Source organism: Platichthys flesus, chromosome 8 (genome assembly GCF_949316205.1).
Source record: "Platichthys flesus chromosome 8, fPlaFle2.1, whole genome shotgun sequence".
Lineage (NCBI taxonomy): Eukaryota > Metazoa > Chordata > Actinopteri > Pleuronectiformes > Pleuronectidae > Platichthys > Platichthys flesus.
Window position 1 is genome coordinate 11,508,123 of NC_084952.1, and position 27,392 is coordinate 11,535,514.

Consider the following 27,392-nt stretch of genomic DNA (forward strand, 5'->3'; position numbering starts at 1 on the left):
GTCGAGGTTTGGTGCGAACACGGTCTCACGGACATGCACATAAACGTTGAAGACTTTTTTGGATTCAACCAGGAAACAAATATATCTGAATCATCCTCACCGTGACATCGGCCGGATATAAATCTATCTTTTATTTTCGGTCGGGATGGCATTTGGAGGACGTCCACTATTCTTAAGATGGCGAGCTTTTTGTGGACTGCGACAACAAACAGGACTGCTTATGTTTCTGCTTCATGTGGTTTGCATGGTAGGTGGTCAGATTCGTTATTCTATACCGGAGGAGATGAAGAAAGGCTCGGTGATCGGTAATGTGGCGCAAGATCTGGGTTTGGATCTGAAAAGGCTCCGCTCTGGGCGGGCCCGTATCGTGACCGGGGAAAACGTTCACTACACCGAGCTGAACACAGACAAAGGGATTCTCGTCGTGAATGAGAGAATAGACCGAGAGCAGCTTTGTGGAGAAGTAACTCCGTGTAGCTTCAGCTTTGAGGTGATTTTAGAGAATCCAATAGAACTGCACAGAATCACTGTTGAGGTTTTGGATATAAACGATCACGCACCAGTTTTCCCGAAAAACAATAAACCTATCCGTTTTGAAATAAGTGAATCAGCTGTAGTGGGGGTTCAGTTTCCCCTGCAGAGTGCAGAGGATCTTGATGTGGGTCAGAACGCGTTGCAAGATTATGTTCTGTCCCCAAACGACAATTTCATTTTGAGGCAACATGCCAATCCAGATGGAAGTAAATATGCTGAAATCGTGCTCCAAAAGCCTTTAGACAGAGAACAACGTCCACATTTAACATTAAAACTGATCGCCGTTGACGGAGGAACACCCCAGAGATCTGGTACTGTCACTATTGATGTCACTGTGTTAGATGCAAATGATAATTCCCCAGTTTTTAATCAGTCGGTGTATAAATCTTCTGTGACGGAAAACACGCTTAAGGGCACCCGCATTGTCACTGTTAATGCCACAGACGCAGACAGTGGTTCGTATGGGACCGTTACTTACACCTTGTCTAACATGAAAGGAAGCACCGCAGACATATTCACTATTGATGAAAACACCGGAACAATGTCAGTGTCTGGTCAAATAGATTATGAAAAAGACAGAAAATACGAGGTGAGAGTAGAGGCAAAGGATCAGGGTGGTTTAACCGGGACTAGTAAGGTTATAGTCGATGTTATGGATGTTAACGACAATGCTCCAGTTATAAATATTATGTCATTTTCTAGTCCAGTATCTGAGGATGCACGTCCTGGTACAACGATTGCTGTCTTGAACGTAAAAGATGCCGATTCTGATAAAAATGGACAAATAAAATGTTCTATTGATGCTAAACTTCCGTTTAAAATTGAATCTTCAATAACAAATTATTATAATTTAATCTCGGATCAATATTTTGATCGAGAAACCGGGACAGAATATAACATAACAATAACAGCCACTGATTTTGGGATTGCCCCGCTTTCTACCTCCAAAAAATTACATCTTAAAATCTCTGACGTAAACGATAATGCGCCAATATTTCATAAAATCAGTTATTCTGCCCATGTCACTGAAAACAACCCCCCTGGATTTTCGATATTTGCTGTCAGCGCGAAAGACTCCGATTGGAATCAAAACGCCAGAATATCGTATCTTCTAGGAGACACACAGGTCGGTGGTAATCCGGTTTCTACTTATGTGTCTTTAAACTCGGAAACTGGAGTTCTTAGTGCGGTTCGCTCCTTTGATTATGAACAAATGAAACAGCTGGAATTAGTGGTGATAGCTCAGGATGGAGGCTCTCCTCCACTCAGTAGCAACGTGTCGGTGAAAATACTGATCCAGGACCAGAACGACAACCCCCCTCAGGTTCTGTACCCAGTCCAGACTGGTGGCTCTCTGGTGGCTGAACTGGTGCCTCGTTCAGCAGATGTTGGCTATCTGGTCACTAAAGTGGTGGCTGTTGATGTGGACTCTGGACAGAATGCCTGGCTCTCCTATAAACTGCAGAAAGACACAGACAGGGCGCTGTTTGAAGTGGGCTCACAGAATGGAGAAATAAGAACTATCCGCCAAGTCACTGATAAAGACGCAGTGAAACAAAGACTGAGTGTTATAGTGGAGGACAACGGGCAGCCCTCTCGTTCAGCTACAGTCGTTGTTAACGTGGCGGTGGCTGACAGCTTCCCGGAAGTGCTGTCGGAGTTCACTGACTTTACGCACGACAAGGAGTACAACGACAACCTGACTTTTTACTTAGTGCTGGCTCTGGCTGTAATTTCCTTCCTCTTCATCACGTGTGTAGTGGTTATTATCTCAATGAAAATCTACAGATGGAGACAGTCTCGCGTCCTGTATCACTCCAATCTCCCTGTGATTCCATATTATCCACCACGTTACTCAGACACTTTGGGGACAGGAACTCTCCAGCACGTGTACAATTACGAGGTGTGCAGGACGACTGACTCCAGAAAGAGTGACTGTAAGTTCAACGGAGCTGGTAGTCAGAACGTGCTGATAATGGACCCCAGTGCTACAGGGACGATGCAGCGGATACAGAGTGAAAAGAGCATTCTGGATGAACCAGACTCTCCTTTAGAGGTGAGTTAATGTAGCTGTGTTTCTCTACCCATAATCCCCTTTGTTGATTTAAGTGCATTAAAGATCAGTCGTTACCTTAGTGTTGTTTAACACAAGGTCGTTGGGTTAATAATGACTAGTTTTCGTTCATGTAGTCTCTTTACTCGTTTTGCTTTTACTTATTTTTCTAAAGTCTAAGACCATGTCCTCATTTCAGAACCATGGAGAGCATATTCATTTGCATTGTGCAATAGTGTTGCTGCTGTGCTGATATATATTTAAAATAGCATCTCCGTTACTTTAACACAATTTTTGATCTGATATAAAAATTCCCACAGATATTGCTTTGAATGAAATGTGTTTGTTTACTTGCAGCAATAACTTGCTGGGTTCTTGACAATTATACATGTTCCAGTACAGTGTATGTAGTGTACTGTTTCTCCTGGAAAGCTTAATATGCATTGAATATGGATTGTTTCTATTGTGTTTTTACTATTTCATTAAAATCATATTTCTGGGCAGCAAAAAAGATACTCCCCCCACTGCTTCAATCACCACATCACCTTTTCTTTCCCACCACTTCCTGAACTATTGCAGTGGTTTATATTTTATTGGTAACTTGATTAATCTTGCTTCTCATTACTGTTCAGGTTTATATTTCGTAAATTTAACATATTGAAATATCTCTCCAACCACATTAAAAAAAAGGTCCCTGGAATATTATCTGCTGCATGTTATTACTTGTTTTGAACTGTAAGAGACGCTGTTGGTCAGTCCAATACAATCTTTAAAACATTGCCACACAGACACCTCCCTTGCTCAATACAGTGGGTCGTCAGAGAAACGGAGGTAGTGGGCATTATGTGGGCTGACATTCGAGAGGAGGACTCGCATTAACGGATACATCCACAAATACAGTTAACTTTAAGGACAACATAATTCCTCTTCAGAGGATTGTTTCCTGCTTTAAGCCTCGTGCTTGGATCATTGTGGAATATATTTTCGTGTTTTTCTTGCCATGCCATTTGGATTGCGACGCTACGCCCGGTGCGTAAAATGGCGCTTTGGCTGCGAACGGAGCTGTCAGCTTCTGTTCTTCCTTTTTTGTCTCAACGATATTGTCAGTGGTCATATCCGCTATTCAATCCCCGAGGAGATGAAGAGGGGCTCTCTTATCGGCAATGTAGCCCAGGATCTTGGTTTGGATCTGAAAAGGCTTCGCTCTGGTCGGGCCCGTATCATAACTGGAGAAAACAACCAGTACACCGACCTGAAAGCAGACAAAGGGATTCTGGTCGTGAATGAGAGAATAGACCGAGAGCAGCTTTGCGGAGACGTGACACCGTGTAGTTTTAGCTTTGAGGTTATTCTAGAAAACCCTATGGAGCTACATCAGATTACCGTTGAAATAACAGACATAAACGATCATTCCCCGACGTTTAAAAGAAATAGCATCCCGTTTGAAATCAGTGAATCAGCAAATGTTGGCTCTCGCTTTCCTCTGACGAGTGCAGAGGACCCAGACGTGGGTGTTAACGGACTCAGAGAATACCTTTTGTCCGAGAATGACAATTTTATTTTGAAACAAAGTTCTAATGCAGATGGAAAGAAATACGCGGAGATGGTTCTTCAGAAGACCTTAGACAGAGAGACAAATCCTCGTCTGTCTCTAAAGCTAATTGCTGTGGATGGAGGAACTCCGCAAAGGTCTGGCACAGTGAATATAGATGTTATTGTTCTTGATATTAATGATAATGCACCTGTTTTTAATCAATCTGTGTACAAAGCTACAGTAATGGAAAATGCACCGAGTGGCACGTTTGTTACAACTGTTAATGCTAGTGACGCAGATTTTGGGTCAAACAGTCTCGTATCGTATCATTTTTCAGACCTCAGCAGTGGTTTTGGTAATTTGTTCACAATAGATGAAAAAACTGGGGTAATTTCAATAACTGGTGTAATTGATTATGAGAAAGACAAAAAATACGAGCTCAGAATTGAAGGGAGAGATCAAGGAGGTTTAACGGATTCAAGTAAAGTGATAATTGAAGTAAGTGATGTGAACGACAACACCCCGACTATTAGTGTGATGTCATTTACCAGTCCTGTGTCAGAGGACTCCCCTCCTGGAACAACTATTGGCATCATAAACGTAAAAGACCTCGATTCAGGTGATAACGGACAAGTCAGTTGTAAAATAGAACAAAACGCACCTTTTAAGGTTAAATCTAATTTAAGAAATTATTATACATTAGTGACAGACACTGCGTTGGATCGAGAAAGTGCTTCAGAATATAACATCACTGTTGTTGCGACAGATGCCGGAATTCCTCCACTCTCAACAAAACGAACTTTTCATTTAAAGGTCTCTGATGTGAACGATAACGCCCCAGTGTTTTCACAAAGTGTTTTCAGTGCGTTTATCATAGAAAACAATTCACCTGGTATTTCTGTTCTGACGCTCGTTGCGAAGGATCCCGATGAAAATCAAAACGCCCGAATATCTTATATTCTGGAGGATACTAAAATTAGTGGATCTCCAGTTTCTAATTATGTTTCTGTTAATGCAGAAAGCGGAGTGATACATGCGGTGAGATCTTTTGATTATGAGCAAATTAAAGAACTGACTTTTGTCGTGAAAGCTCAGGATGGAGGCTCTCCTCCACAAAGCAGTAACGTGACCGTGAAAATACTGATCCAGGACCAGAACGACAACCCCCCTCAGGTTCTGTACCCAGTCCAGACTGGTGGCTCTCTGGTGGCTGAAATGGTGCCTCGTTCAGCAGATGTGGGCTATCTGGTCACTAAAGTGGTGGCTGTGGATGTGGACTCTGGACAGAATGCCTGGCTCTCCTATAAACTGCAGAAAGCCACAGACAGGGCGCTGTTTGAAGTGGGCTCACAGAATGGAGAAATAAGAACTATCCGCCAAGTCACTGATAAAGACGCAGTGAAACAAAGACTGAGTGTTATAGTGGAGGACAACGGGCTGCCCTCTCGTTCAGCTACAGTCGTTGTTAACGTGGCGGTGGCGGACAGCTTCCCGGAAGTGCTGTCGGAGTTCACTGACTTTAAGCACGACAAGGAGTACAACGACAACCTGACTTTTTACTTAGTGCTGGCTCTGGCTGTAGTTTCCTTCCTCTTCATCACGTGTGTAGTGGTTATTATCTCAGTGAAAATCTACAGATGGAGACAGTCTCTCGTCCTGTATCACTCCAACCTCCCTGTGATTCCATATTATCCACCACGTTACTCAGACACTTTGGGGACAGGGACTCTCCAACACGTATACAATTACGAGGTGTGCAGGACGAATGACTCCAGAAAGAGTGACTGTAAGCTCGGTGGAGCTGGTAGTCACGACGTGCTGATAATGGATCCCAGTGCTACAGGGACGATGCAGCGGATACAGAGTGAAAAGAGCATCCTGGATGAACCAGACTCTCCTCTAGAGGTGAGTTAATGTAGCCTTATTTCTTTACCCATACTTCCTTGTGTTGATTTTTTTTAATTTTAAGCACTATGGACAGCATTTTTTAAAGGGTTGCTGATACTCTTCTGACATTCAGAACAGATCAATGGCATCCGTTTCTTTTTTTCAATTTTGTGATGATGTACAATTTCACAGAGACATAACTTTTAGTTTTTTTAACAGAGAGTGAAAGGTTGTTGTGGTTGTTCATAATAATGACTTTTTATCGTTAATGTAGTCTTGTGTCTTTACTCGTTTTGACCTTTTTGCTTTTGCTTGTATTTTTTAAAAGTCGCGGGCCATGTCTTAATTTCAGCACCATGGACAGCATCTTTCTTTGCGCCGTGTGATAGGGTTGCTGCTGTGCTGATATTCAGAATTTAAGATAACATCATCCGTTACCTTAACATAATTGTGATCTGGTAAACAATTTCACACACACATTTCTTTGAATTAAATCTGTTTGTTTACTTCGAGCGATAACTTGCTGGGTTCTTGACTTATTATACGTGTTCCAGTACAGTGTCTGTAGTGTAGTTTATCCCCTGGAAAGCTTAATGTGCATTAAATCTTGATGGTTTCTTTTCTTTTTTTTACTCTGTCTTTAAAATCATATTTCTCGGAATCCAAAATACTCCCCTCGATTCCTCAATCACAAAATCGCCTTTTCTGTCCCAACACTTGCTGAACTATTGCTGTGGTTTATAGTTTAAATGGTAACTTGATTAATTTTGCTTTCCAGTAATGGTCAGGCTTATATTTCGTAAATTTAACATACTGAAATATCTATCCAGCCACAATCAATAAAATGTCCCTGAAATATTTTTCTGCTGCATGTTATTACTTGTTTTGAACTGTAAGAGACGCTGTTGGTCAGTCCAATACAATCTTTAAAACATTGCCACACAGACACCTCCCTTGCTCCATACAGTGGGTCGTCAGAGAAACGGAGGTAGTGGGCATTATGTGGGCTGACATTCGAGAGGAGGACTCGCATTAACGGATACATCCACAAATACAGTTAACTTTAAGGACAACATAATTCCTCTTCAGAGGATTGTTTCCTGCTTTAAGCCTCGTGCTTGGATCATTGTGGAATATATTTTCGTGTTTTTCTTGCCATGCCATTTGGATTGCGACGCTACGCCCGGTGCGTAAAATGGCGCTTTGGCTGCGAACGGAGCTGTCAGCTTCTGTTCTTCCTTTTTTGTCTCAACGATATTGGCAGTGGTCATATCCGCTATTCAATCCCCGAGGAGATGAAGAGGGGCTCTCTTATCGGCAATGTAGCCCAGGATCTTGGTTTGGATCTGAAAAGGCTTCGCTCTGGTCGGGCCCGTATCATAACTGGAGAAAACAACCAGTACACCGAGCTGAAAGCAGACAAAGGGATTCTGGTCGTGAATGAGAGAATAGACCGAGAGCAGCTTTGCGGAGACGTGACACCGTGTAGTTTTAGCTTTGAGGTAATTCTAGAAAACCCTATGGAGCTACATCAGATTACCGTTGAAATAACAGACATAAACGATCATTCGCCCACGTTTAAAAGAAATAGCATCCCGTTTGAAATCAGTGAATCGGCAAATGTTGGCTCTCGCTTTTCCTTGATGAGGGCAGAAGACCCAGACGTGGGTGTTAACGGACTCAGAGAATACTTATTGTCCGAGAATGACAATTTTATTTTAAAACAAAGTTCTAATGCAGATGGAAGGAAATACGCGGAAATGGTTCTTCAGAAGACCTTAGACAGAGAGACCAATCCTCGTCTGTCTCTAAAGCTAATAGCTGTGGATGGAGGAACTCCTCAAAGATCTGGCACAGTGAATATAGATGTTATTGTTCTTGATATTAATGATAATGCACCTGTTTTTAATCAATCTGTGTACAAAGCTACAGTCATGGAAAATGCACCGAGTGGCACGTATGTTACAACTGTTAATGCTAGTGACGCAGATTTTGGGTCAAACAGTCTCATATCGTATCATTTTTCAGACCTCAGCAGTGGTTTTGGTAATTATTTCACAATAGATGAAAAAACTGGCGTGATTTCAATAACTGGTGTAATTGATTTTGAAAAAGACAAAAAATACGAGCTCAGAATTGATGCAAAAGATCAAGGAGGTTTGACAGATGCAAGTACAGTGATAATTGAAGTAAGTGATGTGAACGACAACACCCCGACTATAAGCGTAATGTCATTCACTAGTCCTGTGTCAGAGGACTCTCCTCCTGGAACAACTATTGGCATCATAAATGTAAAAGACCTCGATTCAGGTGATAACGGACAAGTTAGTTGCAGAATAGAACAAAACGCACCTTTTAAGATCAAATCTAATTTGAGAAATTATTATACATTAGTGACAGACACTGTGTTAGATCGAGAAAGTGCTTCAGAATATAACATCACTGTTGTTGCGACAGATGCAGGAAGTCCTCCTCTCTCAACAAAAAGAACGTTTAATTTAAAGGTCTCTGATGTGAACGATAACGTCCCAGTGTTTTCACAAAGTGTTTACAGTGCGTTTATCATAGAAAACAATTCACCTGGTATTTCGGTTCTGACGGTAGTGGCCAAAGATCCCGATGAAAATCAAAACGCCCGAATATCTTATATTCTGGAGGATACTAAAATTGGTGGATCTCCAGTTTCTCATTCTGTGTCAGTTAATGCAGAAAGCGGAGTGATACATGCGGTGAGGTCGTTTGATTATGAGCAAATCAAAGAACTGACTTTTGTTGTCAAAGCTCAGGATGGAGGCTCTCCTCCACAAAGCAGTAACGTGACCGTGAAAATACTGATCCAGGACCAGAACGACAACCCCCCTCAGGTTCTGTACCCAGTCCAGACTGGTGGCTCACTGGTGGCTGAACTGGTGCCTCGTTCAGCAGATGTGGGCTATCTGGTCACTAAAGTGGTGGCTGTGGATGTGGACTCTGGACAGAATGCCTGGCTCTCCTATAAACTGCAGAAAGCCACAGACCGGGCGCTGTTTGAAGTGGGCTCACAGAATGGAGAAATAAGAACTATCCGCCAAGTCACTGATAAAGACGCAGTGAAACAAAGACTGAGTGTTATAGTTGAGGACAACGGGCAGCCCTCTCGTTCAGCTACAGTCGTTGTTAACGTGGCGGTGGCGGACAGCTTCCCGGAAGTGCTGTCGGAGTTCACTGACTTTACGCACGACAAGGAGTACAACGACAACCTGACTTTTTACTTAGTGTTGGCTCTGGCTGTAGTTTCCTTCCTCTTCATCACGTGTGTAGTGGTTATTATATCCGTGAAAATCTACAGGTGGAGACAGTCTCGCGTCCTGTATCACTCCAATCTCCCTGTGATTCCATATTATCCACCACGTTACTCAGACACTTTGGGGACAGGAACTCTCCAACACGTGTATAATTATGAAGTGTGCAGGACGAATGACTCCAGAAAGAGTGACTGTAAGTTCGGCGGAGCTGGTAGTCAGAACGTGCTGATAATGGACCCCAGTTCGACAGAGACGATGCAGCGGATACAGAATGAAAAGAGCATCCTGGATGAACCAGACTCTCCTCTGGAGGTGAGTTTAGTTTAAGCAAATGATCAGTACATGTTTTTGGGTTACCCAGATCCCGCAGTTTTCATCCCTGTTCTTTTTTTTAATATATATATAATAACCCAAGGGTCCGCTGTTTCAAATTTAAATGCAGAGATCACCTGGGTGAAGTAATGTACCTCTACACAGGCCAAAAAGCTAAATCATCATTTAGTCAACATACATCAGACAGGACGTTTTTCTCTTCGTGCAGTGAATGTAACGCTTACTATACTTTAATGAGGGTTTGTACATTATGGTCAATAAGGGTCATTGAATTTATTTTAGTTCTCTAATCTGATCTTGCATATCATTCCTTTTCGTCCAACTATCTGCACTCTTTTTTATTTTTTCAGTAACACAGACAGCGACATTTTACAAGCCTATATACATTATATCCATCTACAGCTTTCTAAATGATGTGTAGTGTTTTTTAACAACATTTTATTTAGCGTCATTGTTGATTGAGTTCAGAAACAGTATTGAACTTATGACAAATCAAGAAATCCGATTTATTTGATCATTTATGGAACAATTCAGATGGAATAACATACTCAACCTCCAGGTCCCAGTGCGAGGAGTTCAGGTTTTGGACTCCAAGCGACGCTGTTAGTCAGTGAAACAATTTGAGTGTTCACAGCCAGCCTCCCATTTCTCCTCCCTTCATCGTAGTGAAGCATAACAGTGGAGATCTTTATCCGTCGAGGGAGGACACGGTTTGAAGAGGTGCCTTTTTATTCATTGATGTTTGGAATATAACAGGAGCTCATTGTTCAAGAAAGCTGAATCATTTTTCAAGGCGGATTACAAGCTCGTGTTTATTCTATTTAAGTGAGGATACTTCACTCTCCTCGATCTATTGTTTGTGATATGGCAACCCGCAGCCAACTGCACCCTGGAAATGTAAGATGGCGTTTATTTTGTATATTGCAATGGGAAGTGGGCTTTCTTCTCCTTCTCACTTCTACGGGTAACAGAGTTGCTGGACAGATTCGTTACTCTATCCCAGAGGAGATGAAAAAGGGTTCCGTTATTGGCAGTGTCGCACAAGACCTCGGTCTGGATCTGAAAAGGCTCCGTTCTGGCCGTGCCCGCATCGTCAGCGGAGAAAACATCCAGTACACTGAGCTGAAAACAGACAAAGGGATTTTGGTCGTGAATGAGAGAATAGATCGTGAACAGCTTTGTGGAGACGTGACGCCGTGTAGCTTCAGTTTCGAAATGATCTTAGAAAACCCAATCGAACTCCATCGCGTCACGGTCGAAATTTTAGACATAAACGACAATGCTCCTTTCTTTCCAAATAAAGACATCCAGTTCGAAATGAGCGAATCTGCTACAGCTGGAGCAAAATTTCCGGTTGAAAGCGCAGTTGACCCTGACGTCGGATCAAACGCATTACAAAATTACATTCTGTCTCCGAATGATTATTTCATTCTGAAACAGCATGCAAATCCCGACGGCAGTAAATACGCTGAGTTGGTGCTTCAGAGGCCATTAGACAGAGAGGAACACCACAGTCTCTCGCTAACAGTAATCGCTGTAGATGGCGGCAGCCCACAGAGGTCTGGCACGGTGAATATAAATGTATCAGTTTTAGACGTAAACGACAATGCCCCTGTATTTAACCAGTCAGTTTACAGGGCTGTTGTCGTGGAACATGCGGCAAAGGGGACTTACATTACAACGGTTAACGCTACAGATGCTGACAGCGGCTATAATGGGGAAATCATTTTCAGTTTTTCAAAAATAAAAGGCTTCGCTGTTGATATTTTTAGTATTGATGAAAACACAGGGGTCATATCAGTCGGTGGAATTATTGACTTTGAAAAAGAAAAAAAAATTGAGCTCAGGTTAGAGGCAAGGGATCGAGGGGGTTTCACTGGGACCAGTAAAGTTATAATTGATGTCATTGACGTCAACGACAATGACCCGGTTATTAATATCATGTCGTTTTCTAATACTGTATCAGAAGATGCCCCACTTGGTACAACAATAGCTGTAATCAATGTCAAAGACGCTGACTCAGAGAAAAATGGCCAAATTAAATGTACCATAGACAAATCACTACCGTTTAAAATCCAGACTTCATTAACAAACTACTATAATTTAGTTGCGGATCAGCATTTTGACAGAGAGACAACTTCTGAATATGTTATAACAATAACAGCCACAGATTCTGGGTCTCCTGCTCTTTCTAGCTCCGTCACATTACAACTTAAAATCTCTGACGTAAACGACAACGTTCCGTTGTTCGAGAAAAAGTCGTATTTTGCCTATGTCACAGAGAATAATTCTCCTGGAATGTCCATCACCACAGTCAGTGCTCAGGACATGGACTGGAGTCAAAACGCTAGAATCTCTTATTTTCTGGAGGACACGCTAATCAGCGGTAATCCAGTTTCTAACTGTTTGTCCATAAACTCTGAAACTGGCGTTTTATATGCGGTGCGTTCGTTTGATTATGAGCAAATTAAAGAACTTCAGCTCAGTGTCAAGGCTCAGGATGGAGGCTCTCCTCCACTCAGTAGCAACGTGAGTGTGAAAATACTGATCCAGGACCAGAACGACAACCCCCCTCAGGTTCTGTACCCAGTCCAGACTGGTGGCTCTCTGGTGGCTGAACTGGTGCCTCGTTCAGCAGATGTTGGCTATCTGGTCACTAAAGTGGTGGCTGTGGATGTGGACTCTGGACAGAATGCCTGGCTCTCCTTTAAACTGCAGAAAGCCACAGACAGGGCGCTGTTTGAAGTGGGCTCACAGAATGGAGAAATAAGGACTATTCGCCAAGTCACTGATAAAGACGCAGTGAAACAAAGACTAAGTGTTATAGTTGAGGACAACGGGCAGCCCTCTCGTTCCGCTACAGTCGTTATTAACGTGGCGGTGGCGGACAGCTTCCCGGAAGTGCTGTCGGAGTACACTGACTTTACGCAGGACAAGGAGTACAATGACAACCTGACTTTTTACTTAGTGTTGGCTCTGGCTGTAGTTTCCTTCCTCTTCATCACGTGTGTAGTGGTTATTATCTCAGTGAAAATCCACAGATGGAGACAGTCCCGCGTCCTGTATCACTCCAACCTCCCTGTGATTCCATATTATCCACCACGTTACTCAGACACTTTGGGGACAGGGACTCTCGAGCACGTGTACAATTACGAGGTGTGCAGGACAACAGACTCCAGAAAGAGTGACATGAAATACACGCAGCCGATCAGTCAAAGTTTGGTGAGTGTGGATGGAGCTGGAATTGAAACACCACAGGTGGACAAGCAACTGTCAGGCAACTGTTCTCAAATGTCAACTCTGGTGAGTGATATGTTTTATTTTCAACTCTCCATTTTCACATTGTTTGTCTTTGAGCAAAGTTTACAGTTGTCAGTCGCGCTTCAGTGTCGCTGTCCACGGTGCTGAAACGACTGTCAATGGATTCCCATTGAAGCAACATTCTTTACCTCTTGTAGTTTGCGCCAGGCTGTTAATATTCTTAATAACCTGTCTTGCATCATATATATATACTAAGAGAATGAATCTGCTATCACAAAACATATCCTGAGTGTTGTTTAGGTCAATGTTACCATTTTAATAATGTTAACAGCAACACTCAAATCTTGCAACTTCATTAATGGTAAATTAACAACTTTTCTCCATGCAGTTTCGGTCATTCATTAATATAACTAATATTCAGATGTTATATATAAATAAAAACATCGGTGTTGTTAACAGGGTAAAATAATAAAAGAAATATGACAAAATAAAATAATAATTTTCACACTCTTGTATCCCTTACTCATCCTATTTGTTTCAGTCGTGAGATTTATAGCAATGGACTCTACTATTTGTTTATGTTTAAGGTAAATTTTCGTATTTTTACAGAGTCAGTTATGATATCTTGCAAATCAATTAACGTAACATATTGATCTTGCTGTCATCTTAAACACAAACGCCGTTTATGGAACGCAGTCTTTAGTGTAAAAGCAGAGACTTCAATCGTACTGCTCACATTAGAGCTTTATTCCAAAATGTGGAAATAAGGTTAAATCATGTGTGTATTCTTCGTATACAATATTTAAACTGTTCCTAATAATGTGCAGATCAGATACATTACCGTAGATGAGCTCTGAGCGCCGCTGTTGATACATCACTGACTTCACTGTCTAAATATACAGTGCAGCGGTCCACCCCTTTAACTCCATTTATCGACTTACTGCTCGGAAAGAAGACGGTCTGGCTCGTCAATGCTTAAACGTGTGGAATCTATCTGCTGAAACATCACTACCTTTTTTAATTTGTGGATTATATTGAATCGGTTTTGCATTGAAAGGGATCACAGCGTCTGCATCTTTGGATTTATTATGGCATGTGTGTGGAAAATCGCCCGCAGAGACCGATGTCAGGCGTTGGTTTTTATTCTTTGTCTTTTCCATCTGAGCTCAGTGACTGGACAGGCTCGGTATTCCGTACCGGAGGAGCAGGCAGAGGGGTCGTTTGTCGGAAACATTGCTCGAGATTTAGGTTTGGATGTGGCGAGGCTCATATCAGGTAAAGCTCGCATTATTACAAAAGGCAGCCGACAATATGTTGATTTGAACCGAGACAAAGGCACCCTTGTTATTAAAGAGCGAATCGACCGGGAAGAGCTTTGTGGAAAGACGACGCCATGCAGCTTTAGTTTCGAGGTTATTCTAGAAACTCCAATCCAGCTTTATCGCGTAATAGTGGAGGTGATAGATATTAATGATAATAGTCCGTTGTTCCCAAAGGATGCTGTTAATTTAAAAATTGTCGAAAATGCTGCTGTAGGTACTCGCTTCTCATTGCAGAGCGCAGACGACCCTGATGTTGCTATTAATGATATCCAAAAATATACCCTTAAGCCCTCAGATAATTTCAAATTGGAAGTACAGAGCCAACCGGGTGGAGGCAGATATATTGAGATGGTTTTACAGAACCCGTTAGACCGAGAGAAAGAGGAGACGCACACACTCGTGCTGATCGCCTCAGATGGCGGCGAGCCACGTAGAACAGGAACAGTGCGTATTCATATCACTGTCCTGGACGCTAACGATAATGCACCAGTGTGTAGTCAGCCTGTTTATAAAGCAGATGTCAAGGAGAATTCTCCTGTAGGGACAGTGGTAACCACTGTTAGTGCAAGTGATGCAGATAAAGGGGTTAATGGGGAAATAACATATTCCATAGCTCAAGTTGGCAGAGAAGCGAAGCAGCTTTTTGAAGTGAATGTTAAAACTGGAGAGATTAAAGTTGCGGGTAACTTAGATTTTGAAAGATCTAAGAGTTATCAACTAAACGTGCAGGCTAGTGACCATGGGGGTTATACAGACACGTGCAAAGTTATTGTTCAAGTAATTGATGAGAATGACAACGTTCCAACAATAGAACTGATGTCATTTTCTAACTATATATCCGAGGATTCGCCCCCGGGTACAACTATAGCTGTTGTTAATGTTGATGACGAAGACTCTGACGGTAATGGTGTGGTTAAGTGCTCCATTAACTCCGATGTACCTTTCAACATTGAGTCTTCATTAACTGGATATTACACCATAGTAACTGAAAACGTCTTGGACAGAGAAAGTATCCCTGAGTATAACATCACCATAACAGTTTATGACCAAGGCTCTCCGCCTCTGTCAACTACTAAAAACCTAATCGTCAAAGTGTCTGACGTGAATGACAACCCACCCAAATTTGATAAATCTGAATACAGCCAAACTCTGCCCGAGAACAACTCTCCTGGATTTTCTGTGTTTACTCTCAGTGCTACCGATGCAGACGGGGGCCAAAACGCTCGCGTTTCATACTTTATAGATGAGAAACAGATCAACGGGGCACAAGTATCTTCTTTAGTGTCCGTAAATTCAGAAACGGGTGCCATTCATGCAGTGAGGTCGTTTGATTACGAACAAATTAAATGGTTTGAATTTAACGTAACTGCTCGTGATGCTGGATCACCTCCTCTGAGCTCTGTGGCCACGGTCAGAATAGTGATCCAAGACCAGAACGACAACCCCCCCCAGGTTCTGTACCCGGTCCAGACTGGTGGCTCTCTGGTGGCTGAAATGGTGCCTCGTTCATCAGAAGTGGGCTATCTGGTCACTAAAGTGGTGGCTGTGGATGTGGACTCTGGACAGAATGCCTGGCTCTCCTATAAACTGCAGAAAGCCACAGACAGGGCGCTGTTTGAAGTGGGCTCACAGAATGGAGAAATAAGAACTATCCGCCAAGTCACTGATAAAGACGCAGTGAAACAAAGACTGAGTGTTATAGTGGAGGACAACGGCCAGCCCTCTCGTTCAGCTACAGTCGTTGTTAACGTGGCGGTGGCGGACAGCTTCCCGGAAGTGCTGTCGGAGTTCACTGACTTTACGCACGACAAGGAGTACAACGACAACCTGACTTTTTACTTAGTGTTGGCTCTGGCTGTAGTTTCCTTCCTCTTCATCACGTGTGTAGTGGTTATTATCTCAGTGAAAATCTACAGATGGAGACAGTCGCGCGTCCTGTATCACTCCAACCTCCCTGTGATTCCATATTATCCACCACGTTACTCAGACACTTTGGGGACAGGGACTCTCCAGCACGTGTACAATTACGAAGTGTGCAGGACGAATGACTCCAGAAAGAGTGACTGTAAGTTCGGCGGAGCTGGTAGTCAGAACGTGCTGATAATGGACCCCAGTTCTACAGGAACGATGCAGCGGATACAGAGTGAAAAGAGCATCCTGGATGAACCAGACTCTCCTCTGGAGGTGAGTTTGTTGATCCATCATTCATCAAAAACTTAGTGTATTTCTAGATTACATGTAGGTTTTTTCTTTTCTGTGGCTTGTCTCTTTGACTTTTCGAATGGTGTCACTTTTACTTGTAGTTACTTTCTCAAATCAGAGTAGAGCAAGTTGTCTGAAAAGTGAAGGAGGCAGTGAGGACGGTGCACATTGTGACGCTATCAGCTGATATCAATCTTTAATGATGTCTGTGTGTTCTTGTCTGTTATGATTAGAACTTTACATTGTCCTCTGCAGAGTCTGGATGAGAGTCGTAAAAGTATTAGTACCACAAATGTGGGGTTTCCCTGACAAACTACATTGTGGCTCCACTGAATTCTGCTCTCCCAATTTGTCACTGCCATTTAATTATCTTATAATCTGAATCGTTGATATAATTTTTTATTATTTCTACTGCAACTCACTTATGCACGAATTGAATGAAAGATCATTTATAGACCCCCCCCCCCCCCCCCTTTTCTGTTGTGACTGCTCTTGTTATTTTCATATCAGACTCTGAGGGCCGCTGTTGCCCGTCAAAGCAAATGTGAAGCCTTTGAAATGCAGCTACACCTCCAGTCGTCTTCATAGTGCACAGCGGAGAGCAGGACATACGGTGCTAAAATATTCCGGTTGATTTACAGATGTATTCGTTGCCCCGCTGCGGATCACAAACATATCAGCAGAGGAAATATACGGGATAATAAGGAGACTGCTCTGGACCCTTTTTTTTAAGGCGGATTGCCTCGTGAATATGATTCTTATCAGTAACGGATTCACGCTTAAAAGGCAAGTACGGGCCTTCATCCTTGTTTTTCTCATCGAGGCGACAGTGTGCCAGATCCGCTACTCTGTCCCAGAGGAGATGAGAAAGGGCTCCTTTGTCGGAAACGTGGCTGAAGATCTGGGTATCGACGCTAAAAGACTGAAATTAGGAAGTGCCCGAATTGTCAGTGGTGATAGCAGCGAGTATATCCGGCTGGATGAAGACAAAGGGACTCTGGTCGTGGGAGAAATAATAGATCGAGAGCAGCTCTGTGGGCAGACATCGCCCTGTAGCTTAAATTTTGAAATGATAATGATGAATCCAATGCAACTGCACAGCGTCGTAGTGGAGGTGTTGGATGTAAACGATAATGCACCCGTGTTTGCGGAGAAAGAAATGCATTTAGAAATAATAGAATCTGCTCTTCCAGGTACCGAAATGTTACAAGTGAGTGCCACCGACCTAGATGTGGGTATCAACGCTTTACATGGCTATACGTTACATCCAACGACGCATTTTAATATTAAGGTCCTGTCCAGCCCCAATGGTTATAAATATGCACAGCTGTATCTCTCCGGTGCTTTAGATCGAGAAGAGGAAAAAAAGCTGATTCTCACGCTAACTGCTGTGGACGGGGGGGAACCACAGCGTTCAGGGACACTAAAAATACATGTTACTGTCCGAGACACAAATGACAATGCACCCGTTTTTACGCAGGCAATTTTCAAGGCTTCTGTTAGAGAAAATGTGCCAAGAGGAACCTTAGTGGTGACCTTGAGCGCAACAGATGCAGATGAAGGAATGTACGGTCGTGTGACGTATCACTTTAATCGCATGTCCAGTAATGTTGCGGAACTATTTATCCTGGACGAAAACAGCGGCGATTTGACTGTAAACGGTGTTATTGATTATGAGCAGAATAAAATATATGAGATCGGTGTGCTGGCAAAAGATCAAGGTGGACAAAGCACATCAACAAATGTCATAATTGAGGTGACGGATGTAAATGACAATGCGCCAGTAATAACACTAACCTCGTTTTCCAGTAGCATCGCCGAAAATTCTCCGAGTGGAACCACTGTAGCAATAATTAACGTTAAAGATGTAGATTCAGGCAAAAATGGCAAAGTGAGCTGCTCAGTTAAAGACAATATACCGTTCACAATCCAGTCATCTCTAAAGAATTATTACACTCTGGTAACAAGCGGTGCACTTGACAGGGAGCGTAATTCTGAGTACAATATAACTTTCTCTGCCGTGGATGACGGAAGCCCACCACTCTCAATTAACAAGACCATACCACTTAGAGTCTCTGACGTCAATGATAACGCCCCGGTATTTGAACAGAGTAATTATGAAGCTTATATTATGGAAAATAACTCACCAGGATTATCTGTGTTTTCCGTAAAGGCACACGACTTTGACTCGGGGCAGAACGCACGTGTCTCTTACCTGCTTATTGACACTCAGATGAACGGTAACCCCATATCCACTTACATATCTGTTAACGCAGAAACAGGAGTTATACAAGCAGTGCGATCATTTGACTATGAGCAAATTAAAACTATAAATATTCTAGTAAAAGGACAGGATGGCGGTTCCCCACCTTTAAGCAGTAATACGACCGTGAAATTAAATATCCAGGACCAGAACGACAACCCCCCTCAAGTTCTGTACCCAGTCCAGACTGGGGGCTCTGTTGTGGCTGAACTGGTGCCTCGTTCAGCAGATGTGGGCTATCTGGTCACTAAAGTGGTGGCTGTTGATGTGGACTCTGGACAGAATGCCTGGCTTTCCTATAAACTGCAGAAAGCCACAGACAGGGCGCTGTTTGAAGTGGGCTCACAGAATGGAGAAATAAGAACTATCCGCCAAGTCACTGATAAAGATGCAGTGAAACAAAGACTGAGTGTTATAGTGGAGGACAACGGGCAGCCCTCTCGTTCCGCTACAGTCGTTGTTAACGTGGCGGTGGCGGACAGCTTCCCGGAAGTGCTGTCAGAGTTCACTGACTTTACGCACGACAAGGAGTACAACGACAACCTCACTTTTTACTTAGTGTTGGCTGTGGCTGTAGTTTCCTTCCTCTTCATCACGTGTGTAGTGGTTATTATCTCAGTGAAAATCTACAGATGGAGACAGTCTCGCGTCCTGTATCACTCCAACCTCCCTGTGATTCCATATTATCCACCACGTTACTCAGACACTTTGGGGACAGGGACTCTCCAGCACGTGTACAATTACGAGGTGTGCAGGACGACTGACTCCAGAAAGAGTGACTGTAAGTTCAGCGGAGCTGGTAGTCAGAACGTGCTGATAATGGACCCCAGTTCTACAGGGACGATGCAGCGGATACAGAGTGAAAAGAGCATCCTGGATGAACCAGACTCTCCTCTTGAGGTGAGGCCTTTAACTTACTGATTAAAGTTGTGTGTGTGCTTTTTCAAAGAGGTTAGTAAACAGTGGGTGCCATTGTGTCCACTCAATAGGCATTTTCAGAACCACATCTCGTGGACAGCTCCACTCCCCCTTTTCAGCTGCTGCTTAATTCTCTGTTTAGGAGGGGGTTTGCAGTGGTGGGTGAGTGAGTGTGTGTGTGAGTCCATATATGTTGCAGAGTGCATCTTCGGTGTGATTAAATGTTCGGTTTCTATCACTGACAGATATACAATTATGTTGTAAACATAGTCATTTCTTGTGTGTTATCCTGAAGGATGGTATTTGTATGTATTTTGTGTTGTTTTTTGTTAACACACCTAGCTCATCTCCACCGGAATGCATGGCAAAAACATTTTATATTCTGCCTGTTCATGACGTTCATGCTTTTGGACAGTAAGTGACGCTGTTGGTCAGTGAAACAAAAATCCAGAGTTGATTCAGCGGAGGTAGAACCTAATTATTCTGTTTAGACACGAGAGAGATCCAACTGCATTTAACGAGGAAACAGAAATGCATTCGGAGCAAGGACTTTAATATCGGATTGCTTGATTCCACTGCCTCTGTTTTTTCTGGATATTATGTAGCAGGCTGTTGGTATAGTATCTTTTCTTTTTTGTGCAATGGCGTTGGAAAATTATCCTCCCTCCTGCGTAAAATGGCGTTTGTATTGCAGGCCAGTAATGCAAGTTCTATTGTTCCTATGGTGTTTCGGTCACATCGTTTCCGGCCAAATAAGGTACACAATTCCAGAGGAGATGAAAAAGGGCTCAGTTATTGGTAACGTAGCTCAAGACCTTGGATTAGATGTGCAAAGGCTCCGTTCTGGCCGTGCCCGTACCGTGACCGGACAAAGCATCCAGTACACCGAGCTGAAAACAGACAAAGGCATCTTAGTCGTGAACGAGAGAATAGACCGAGAGCAGCTTTGTGGAGACGTGACACCGTGCAGTTTCAGCTTTGAGGTTATTTTAGAAAATCCGATGGAGCTTCACCGAATAACAGTGGAGATAACTGACATAAATGATAACTCTCCGACCTTTGAAAACGATGAAATCACATTTGAAATAAGTGAGTCAGCTGCACTGGGGTCGCGCTTTTTATTAGCAAGTGCGGAGGACGCAGATGCGGGCCGTAACGCTCTGCAGAAATATATTCTATCTGCCAATGACATATTTAATTTGAAGCAACACTCTAGTCCTGATGGTCGAAAATATGCCGAGATGATTTTACAAAAACCATTAGACAGAGAAACTGAGCCGAAAATATCCCTGAGGCTCATCGCTGTTGATGGTGGAACTCCGCATAGATCCGGTACAGTAAATATATATATTACAGTGCTCGATAATAATGATAATCCCCCCGTATTTAATCAGTCTCTATACAGGGCTGCTGTTCATGAAAATGCTTTAAAAGGCACCTATATCGCCACAGTGAATGCAAGTGATGCAGACAGTGGATCAAACGGTCAGGTTACATATAGATTTTCAAATATGAAAGCACAGCTGGCAGACATATTTCATTTAGACAGCACAACAGGAACCATTATTTTGTCTGGGCAAGTAGATTATGAAAAAGATAAGAAATACGAAATTATGATTGAGGCTATGGACCAAGGAGGTTTGACAGATTCAAGCAAGGTGCTGATCGAGATTGTAGACGTCAATGATAATGCACCTGTCATAAATGTGATGTCATTCTCCAGCCCGGTGCCGGAGGATTCTCCCGTGGGCACCACAGTTGCAATAATTAATGTGATTGACGCAGACTCAGAACAAAATGGTCACATAATTTGCACAACGGACAGAATCCTCCCTTTTAAAATAAAATCAACATTAACTAATTACTATGCATTATTAACGGAGTCACCATTTGACAGAGAAGTTGTGCCAGAGTACAACATAACTGTTAGGGCTGCCGATTCAGGATCACCATCTTTGTCCACTACAACAATATTACGGTTGAAAATCTCTGACGTGAATGACAACGCCCCGTCATTTGAACAAATTAGTTACATTGCTCACGTAGCAGAGAACAATTCCCCTGGAATGTCCATATTTTCCGTCAAGGCACGAGATATTGATTGGAATCAAAATGCCAGAATTTCGTACATTTTAGAGGAAACACAGATCAGTGGTAATCCAACCTCGTCCTACGTCTCCGTCAACAGTGAAACTGGAGTTATTCATGCAGTGCGCTCGTTTGATTTTGAGCAGATTAAGGAGCTTCAGCTAGTGGTCAAAGCTCAGGATGGAGGCTCTCCTCCACTTAGTAGCAACGTGACTGTGAAAATACTGATCCAGGACCAGAACGACAACCCCCCTCAGGTGCTGTACCCAGTCCAGACTGGTGGCTCTGTGGTGGCTGAAATGGTGCCTCGTTCAGCAGATGTGGGCTATCTGGTCACTAAAGTGGTGGCTGTGGATGTGGACTCTGGACAGAATGCCTGGCTCTCCTATAAACTGCAGAAAGGCACAGACAGGGCACTGTTTGAAGTAGGCTCACAGAATGGAGAAATAAGAACTATCCGCCAAGTCACTGATAAAGACGCAGTGAAACAAAGACTGAGTGTTATAGTGGAGGACAACGGGCAGCCCTCTCGTTCAGCTACAGTCGTTGTTAACGTGGCGGTGGCGGACAGCTTCCCGGAAGTGCTGTCGGAGTTCACTGACTTTACGCACGACAAGGAGTACAACGACAACCTGACTTTTTACTTAGTGCTGGCTCTGGCTGTAGTTTCCTTCCTCTTCATCACGTGTGTAGTGGTTATTATCTCAGTGAAAATCTACAGATGGAGACAGTCTCGCGTCCTTTATCACTCCAATCTCCCTGTGATTCCATATTATCCACCACGTTACTCAGACACTTTGGGGACAGGAACTCTCCAACACGTGTACAATTACGAGGTGTGCAGGACGACTGACTCCAGAAAGAGTGACTGTAAGTTCGGCGGAGCTGGTAGTCAGAACGTGCTGATAATGGACCCCAGCTCTACAGGGACGATGCAGCGGATACAGAGTGAAAAGAGCATCCTGGATGAACCAGACTCTCCTCTAGAGGTTAGTTAAGTAATTAACAATCGTATTTGTATCGTGTTTTTTATTGTGTCTAAAGTTGAATTCATTTTGAACTACTTTGCACCATGCTTTCTTATTCAGCACCAGGGAAAGCTCCCACCCAAATGTGTATCACCTAATATCACTGCTTCTCTATTTATATTTATAACCTTATACATACCAAGTTATGCTAATTTTGAAACAATAATTCCCTCCTATATCACATACTCTCCTTTGCGTTGTGTCTTAAAGTGGAGTAATATTTTATTTTGCAACAGAGTGTTGTCCAGAGGTTTGCTGATTACAATACAATGTCATGTTGTACCTTTTTTCTTTTTAACTTTATTTAATATTGTAGTCTCTGGCTCTCGTCTGTTTGATTGTTCTTGGAGTATGTAGTTTGATTGTGTATCCGGGTTAAAGACGCTCAATTTATTATTATTGATAGTTCCACTAGTTTTATTCTCTCTCTGTTGGCTCACACACTGGATTGGATTGAAATTAATTCATAACCCAGTTGTGGTTATCCATGTTCTTGCCTCCGTTTGGACTCTAAGGGACGCTGTTCATCAGTAAAACAGAGTTTGGTGTTTTGACGACTGTGATAGAGGAGAGAAAGGCAGGAGGAGAAAACACAGCCCTGGTATAAGGAGGCGTCCGACACAACCACAGTTGCTCTGTAACGGCGTGTTTTTGTTTGAATACTCGAACAATTCTGCTGAAGAGAAATGCAGCTATATTGAACTGGAGTGTATATCAGGCATCTACGTGTCGGGCTGAAGGATTTAATTTACTGTTTCAATTGGATTTGACTCTTAACGACATGGGGATACGCCAGCATCGATGCGGAAAATGGCTGTCGTGTTTGACTCTTGCATTGCAACTCTTCATTTTTGTCTTCATGATTTCTACTGTCAGCGGCCAAATCCGTTATTCGATACCGGAGGAGATGAAGAAAGGTTCGCTAATCGGTAATGTAGCACAAGACCTTGGTTTGGATCTGAGAAGGCTTCGTTCTGGTCGCGCCCGCATCGTGACGGGGGAGAACAACCAGTATACTGAGCTGAAAACAGACAAAGGGATACTAGTCGTGAATGAGAGAATAGACCGAGAGGAGCTTTGTGGAGACGTGACACCGTGTAGTTTCAGCTTTGAAATTATTTTAGAGAATCCAATTGAACTGCACAGGGTGACGGTAGAAATATTAGACGTGAATGACCATGCGCCAACTTTCAAGAATAAATTGATGAACCTAGAAATTAGCGAATCTGCAGTGATGGGTTCGCATTTCGATTTAGAAAACGCATATGATCCCGATGCGGGGCTGAATAGCCTGCAAAATTATGTTTTATCCCTTAATGATAATTTTGCTCTGAAGCAGCACTCGAACGCAGACGGACTTAAATTCGCTGTAATGATTTTACAGAAGCCATTAGACAGAGAGATTAACCCACACCTCTCATTAAAACTGATAGCAGTGGACGGAGGAACTCCACAGCGATCTGGTACAGTAAACATAGAGATCACTGTTCTAGATGTTAATGATAATTCTCCTGTATTTAATCAATCCCTGTACACTGCCTCTGTAACAGAAAATGCACCTATAGGCACCTATATAACTACTGTGAATGCTTCAGATGCTGACAGTGGGTCTAATGGCCTAGTTACATATACTTTCTCAAATATAAAGGGAAACTCTAGGGAAATGTTTAAGATTGACAGTTTATCTGGCAAAATAACAGTTGCTGATAATATTGATTTCGAAAAAGACAAAAAATATGAAATAAGAGTGATCGCCAAAGACCAGGGTGGCTTAAGTGACGCAAGCAAAGTTGTTGTTGAGGTCACTGACATAAATGATAATGCTCCAGTTATAAATATAATGTCATTCACCAGTCTAATTTCAGAGGATGTCCCTCCAGGCACGACGATAGCAGTTTTTAATGTTAAAGATGCTGACTCTGAAAGAAATGGTCAAATAACATGCTCGGTGGATCCCAAACTACCATTTAAAATCCAATCATCTTTGACTAATTATTATAATTTGCTTTCAGATGTACCCTTTGATCGTGAATCCAAACCAGAATACAACATAACCATAAGTGCTACCGATTCAGGGTCACCTCCACTTTTCACTAAAGTAACTATACACCTCAAAATATCTGATGTAAACGATAATGCTCCAGTCTTTACCAAACCGAATTATTCTGCTGATATCATTGAAAATAATATTCCTGGGATGTCAATATTCACTATGAGCGCACAAGATTCTGATTGGAATCAAAATGCAAGAATTTCATACCTTCTAGAGGAAACACAGGTCAGTGGCAACCCAGTGTCTTCTTATGTATCTATTAACACAGAAACTGGAGTTATACATGCAGTGCGCTCATTTGATTATGAACAGATCAAGCAGCTTGTATTTATTGTCAAAGCTCAGGATGGAGGCTCTCCTCCACTCAGTAGTAACACTAGTGTGAAAATACTGATTCAGGACCAGAACGACAACCCCCCTCAGGTTCTGTACCCAGTCCAGACTGGGGGCTCTGTGGTGGCTGAACTGGTGCCTCGTTCAGCGGATGTGGGTTATCTGGTCACTAAAGTGGTGGCTGTGGATGTGGACTCTGGACAGAATGCCTGGCTCTCCTATAAACTGCAGAAAGCCACAGACAGGGCGCTGTTTGAAGTGGGCTCACAGAATGGAGAAATAAGAACTATCCGCCAAGTCACTGATAAAGACGCAGTGAAACACAGACTGAGTGTTATAGTGGAGGACAACGGGCAGCCCTCTCGTTCAGCTACAGTCGTTGTTAACGTGGCGGTAGCGGACAGCTTCCCGGAAATGCTGTCGGAGTTCACTGACTTTACGCACGACAAGGAGTACAACGACAACCTGACTTTTTACTTAGTGCTGGCTCTGGCTGTAGTTTCCTTCCTCTTCATCACGTGTGTAGTGGTTATTATCTCAGTGAAAATCTATAGATGGAGACAGTCTCGCGTCCTGTATCACTCCAACCTCCCTGTGATTCCATATTATCCACCACGTTACTCAGACACTTTGGGGACAGGGACTCTCCAGCACGTGTACAATTACGAGGTGTGCAGGACGACTGACTCCAGAAAGAGTGACTGTAAGTTCAGCGGAGGTGGTAGTCAGAACGTGCTGATAATGGACCCAAGTTCTACAGGGACGATGCAGCGGATACAGAGTGAAAAGAGCATCCTGGATGAACCAGACTCTCCACTTGAGGTGAGGCCTTTAACTTATTTTGCTTTTTCTGAGGTTAGTAAACAGTGGGTGCCCTTTTGTCCATAACTAGTAACTCGTGAGGCATTTTCAGAACCACAACTCGTGGACAGCTCCACTGCCCCTTTTCAGCTCCTGCTTCATTCTCTGTTGAGGAGGGGGTTTGCAGTAGTCGGTGAGTGAGCCTGTGTGTGAGTCCATTTATGTTGCAGAGTGCATCTGCAGGGTGATTAGATGTCCGGTTCCTATCACTGAGAGATAACAGTTAACAGTTATTTTGTTGATAAATTAAATTCACAAATTGTAAACATAGTGTTATTTTTTGTGGTATCTTGAAAGATTTTAATGTCTTTTTTGTTGGTTTTCATTAACAAATCTGGCTCATCTCTACCGGAATGAATGGCAAAAACCTTTTATTTTCTGCATTTGTTCATGATTTGGACATTAAGTGATGCGGTTGGTCGGTGAAACAAGTATCCAGAGTTTAGGCAGATTAGGCAGAACCTCCTTTTTCTTTTTAGATACGGGAGAGATCAAACTGAACTTACGAGATGGACAACAGCCAGAAATTCACTCGGAGCAGACTTTAATATCAAATAATTACTTGATTCATCTGCCTGTGCTTTTTGTGGATTTTATGTAGCAGGCTGTTGGTAGTCGCTTTTTGCAATTGTGATTGAAAATTATACAAAGTTTTGCATTTTTTCCTTCGGTTTTATGGAATTACCATTCAAAAATAATTGAATACACATAACCGGCACATATAAAACGGAATGAATGCAATTATTTAATAATCATACACTTTTAAGAATAGAAGAACAACAAACAATAGTTTTGAAATAATCAGACAATCAGAACAAGCACATTCTCCTCCAATGGCTTCAATTTCCAATTTGTTCTTTTTGTTTTCATGCATACTAACATACCGTTTCATTCATAAGTATATTTGAATTAACGTCACATACAGACCTTCGTAGCCTAACGCCATGCATCCTCACTGTATCTGTCTCTCCTGAACCTCTCAGCATCTTGGACGTAGTGACATTATTGCGTGCCCCCCCCCCCCCCCCCCCTTTTTTTCGGCATCCTGCCTTCGTAGCTGGATCATTGTGCACACATGTGTGTCTGATCTCCTGGGCTTATGTGTCTGTGTATTTGTGCAAAACGGGAATGCTTAAAATGTGTTACTATAGCATTAAAGCATCATGCCATTTTTTAAATGCGCAGTAAGTCAGTTCTTGTTTTATTAATAAAAAGTGAGAAATCAAAATTAACAAACTAGACCGGCAATTGTAATCAACCACTTACACATCAGAAAAAACAAGCACGTGCATATGTAGTTCAGTGCATCCAACTCGGAGGGACGCTGTTGGCCAGGCGTCTGAGGATTCAGAGCTCAGTGTGGCTGTACCTCCCCCATCATTTCTGAACGTTACCGAGGAAGAAATTGACTTACATGACCGAAAGGCACAGCTTGGAA

The 27,392-nt window shown here is 42.7% G+C and overlaps 8 protein-coding genes across 18 annotated transcripts in view; all 8 read left to right on the forward strand.

Moving 5' to 3' along the window:
* LOC133959191 (protocadherin gamma-C5-like) overlaps positions 1-27,392 on the forward strand; it is a 224,321-nt gene that overhangs the window by 85,192 nt on the left and 111,737 nt on the right. Inside the window, exon 1 of one of the 11 annotated variants that reach the window (XM_062394317.1) lies at positions 232-2,590. The exons of the other annotated variants lie outside the window; for them this stretch is intronic. Within the exon in view, the coding sequence (XP_062250301.1) occupies positions 245-2,590 (2,346 nt within the window). The 5' untranslated portion in view covers positions 232-244. Of the gene's footprint in view, positions 1-231; positions 2,591-27,392 lie in introns of those variants that run through there. 11 annotated transcript variants of the gene reach the window in all.
* LOC133959204 (protocadherin beta-16-like) lies at positions 3,379-6,035 on the forward strand. The gene has a single exon (XM_062394326.1). The coding sequence runs from the start codon at positions 3,588-3,590 to the stop codon at positions 6,033-6,035; it is 2,448 nt and encodes an 815-aa protein (XP_062250310.1). The 5' UTR covers positions 3,379-3,587.
* LOC133959203 (protocadherin beta-16-like) lies at positions 7,044-9,619 on the forward strand. Its single transcript, XM_062394325.1, has one exon. The coding sequence runs from the start codon at positions 7,166-7,168 to the stop codon at positions 9,617-9,619; it is 2,454 nt and encodes an 817-aa protein (XP_062250309.1). The 5' UTR covers positions 7,044-7,165.
* LOC133959121 (protocadherin beta-16-like) lies at positions 10,490-13,033 on the forward strand. Its single transcript, XM_062394222.1, has 2 exons — positions 10,490-10,878; positions 12,166-13,033. The coding sequence occupies exons 1-2, from the start codon at positions 10,490-10,492 to the stop codon at positions 13,031-13,033; spliced, it is 1,257 nt and encodes a 418-aa protein (XP_062250206.1).
* Positions 13,975-16,719, forward strand: LOC133959122 (protocadherin beta-16-like). The gene is made up of 3 exons (XM_062394223.1): positions 13,975-14,329; positions 15,617-16,392; positions 16,666-16,719. The coding sequence occupies exons 1-3, from the start codon at positions 13,975-13,977 to the stop codon at positions 16,717-16,719; spliced, it is 1,185 nt and encodes a 394-aa protein (XP_062250207.1).
* LOC133959124 (protocadherin gamma-A10-like) lies at positions 17,036-19,594 on the forward strand. The gene is made up of 2 exons (XM_062394224.1): positions 17,036-17,533; positions 18,818-19,594. The coding sequence occupies exons 1-2, from the start codon at positions 17,162-17,164 to the stop codon at positions 19,592-19,594; spliced, it is 1,149 nt and encodes a 382-aa protein (XP_062250208.1). The 5' UTR covers positions 17,036-17,161.
* On the forward strand, positions 20,113-22,677 carry LOC133959205 (protocadherin gamma-A1-like). The gene has a single exon (XM_062394327.1). The coding sequence runs from the start codon at positions 20,233-20,235 to the stop codon at positions 22,675-22,677; it is 2,445 nt and encodes an 814-aa protein (XP_062250311.1). The 5' UTR covers positions 20,113-20,232.
* On the forward strand, positions 23,376-25,981 carry LOC133959125 (protocadherin beta-4-like). The gene is made up of 2 exons (XM_062394225.1): positions 23,376-23,875; positions 25,160-25,981. The coding sequence occupies exons 1-2, from the start codon at positions 23,489-23,491 to the stop codon at positions 25,979-25,981; spliced, it is 1,209 nt and encodes a 402-aa protein (XP_062250209.1). The 5' UTR covers positions 23,376-23,488.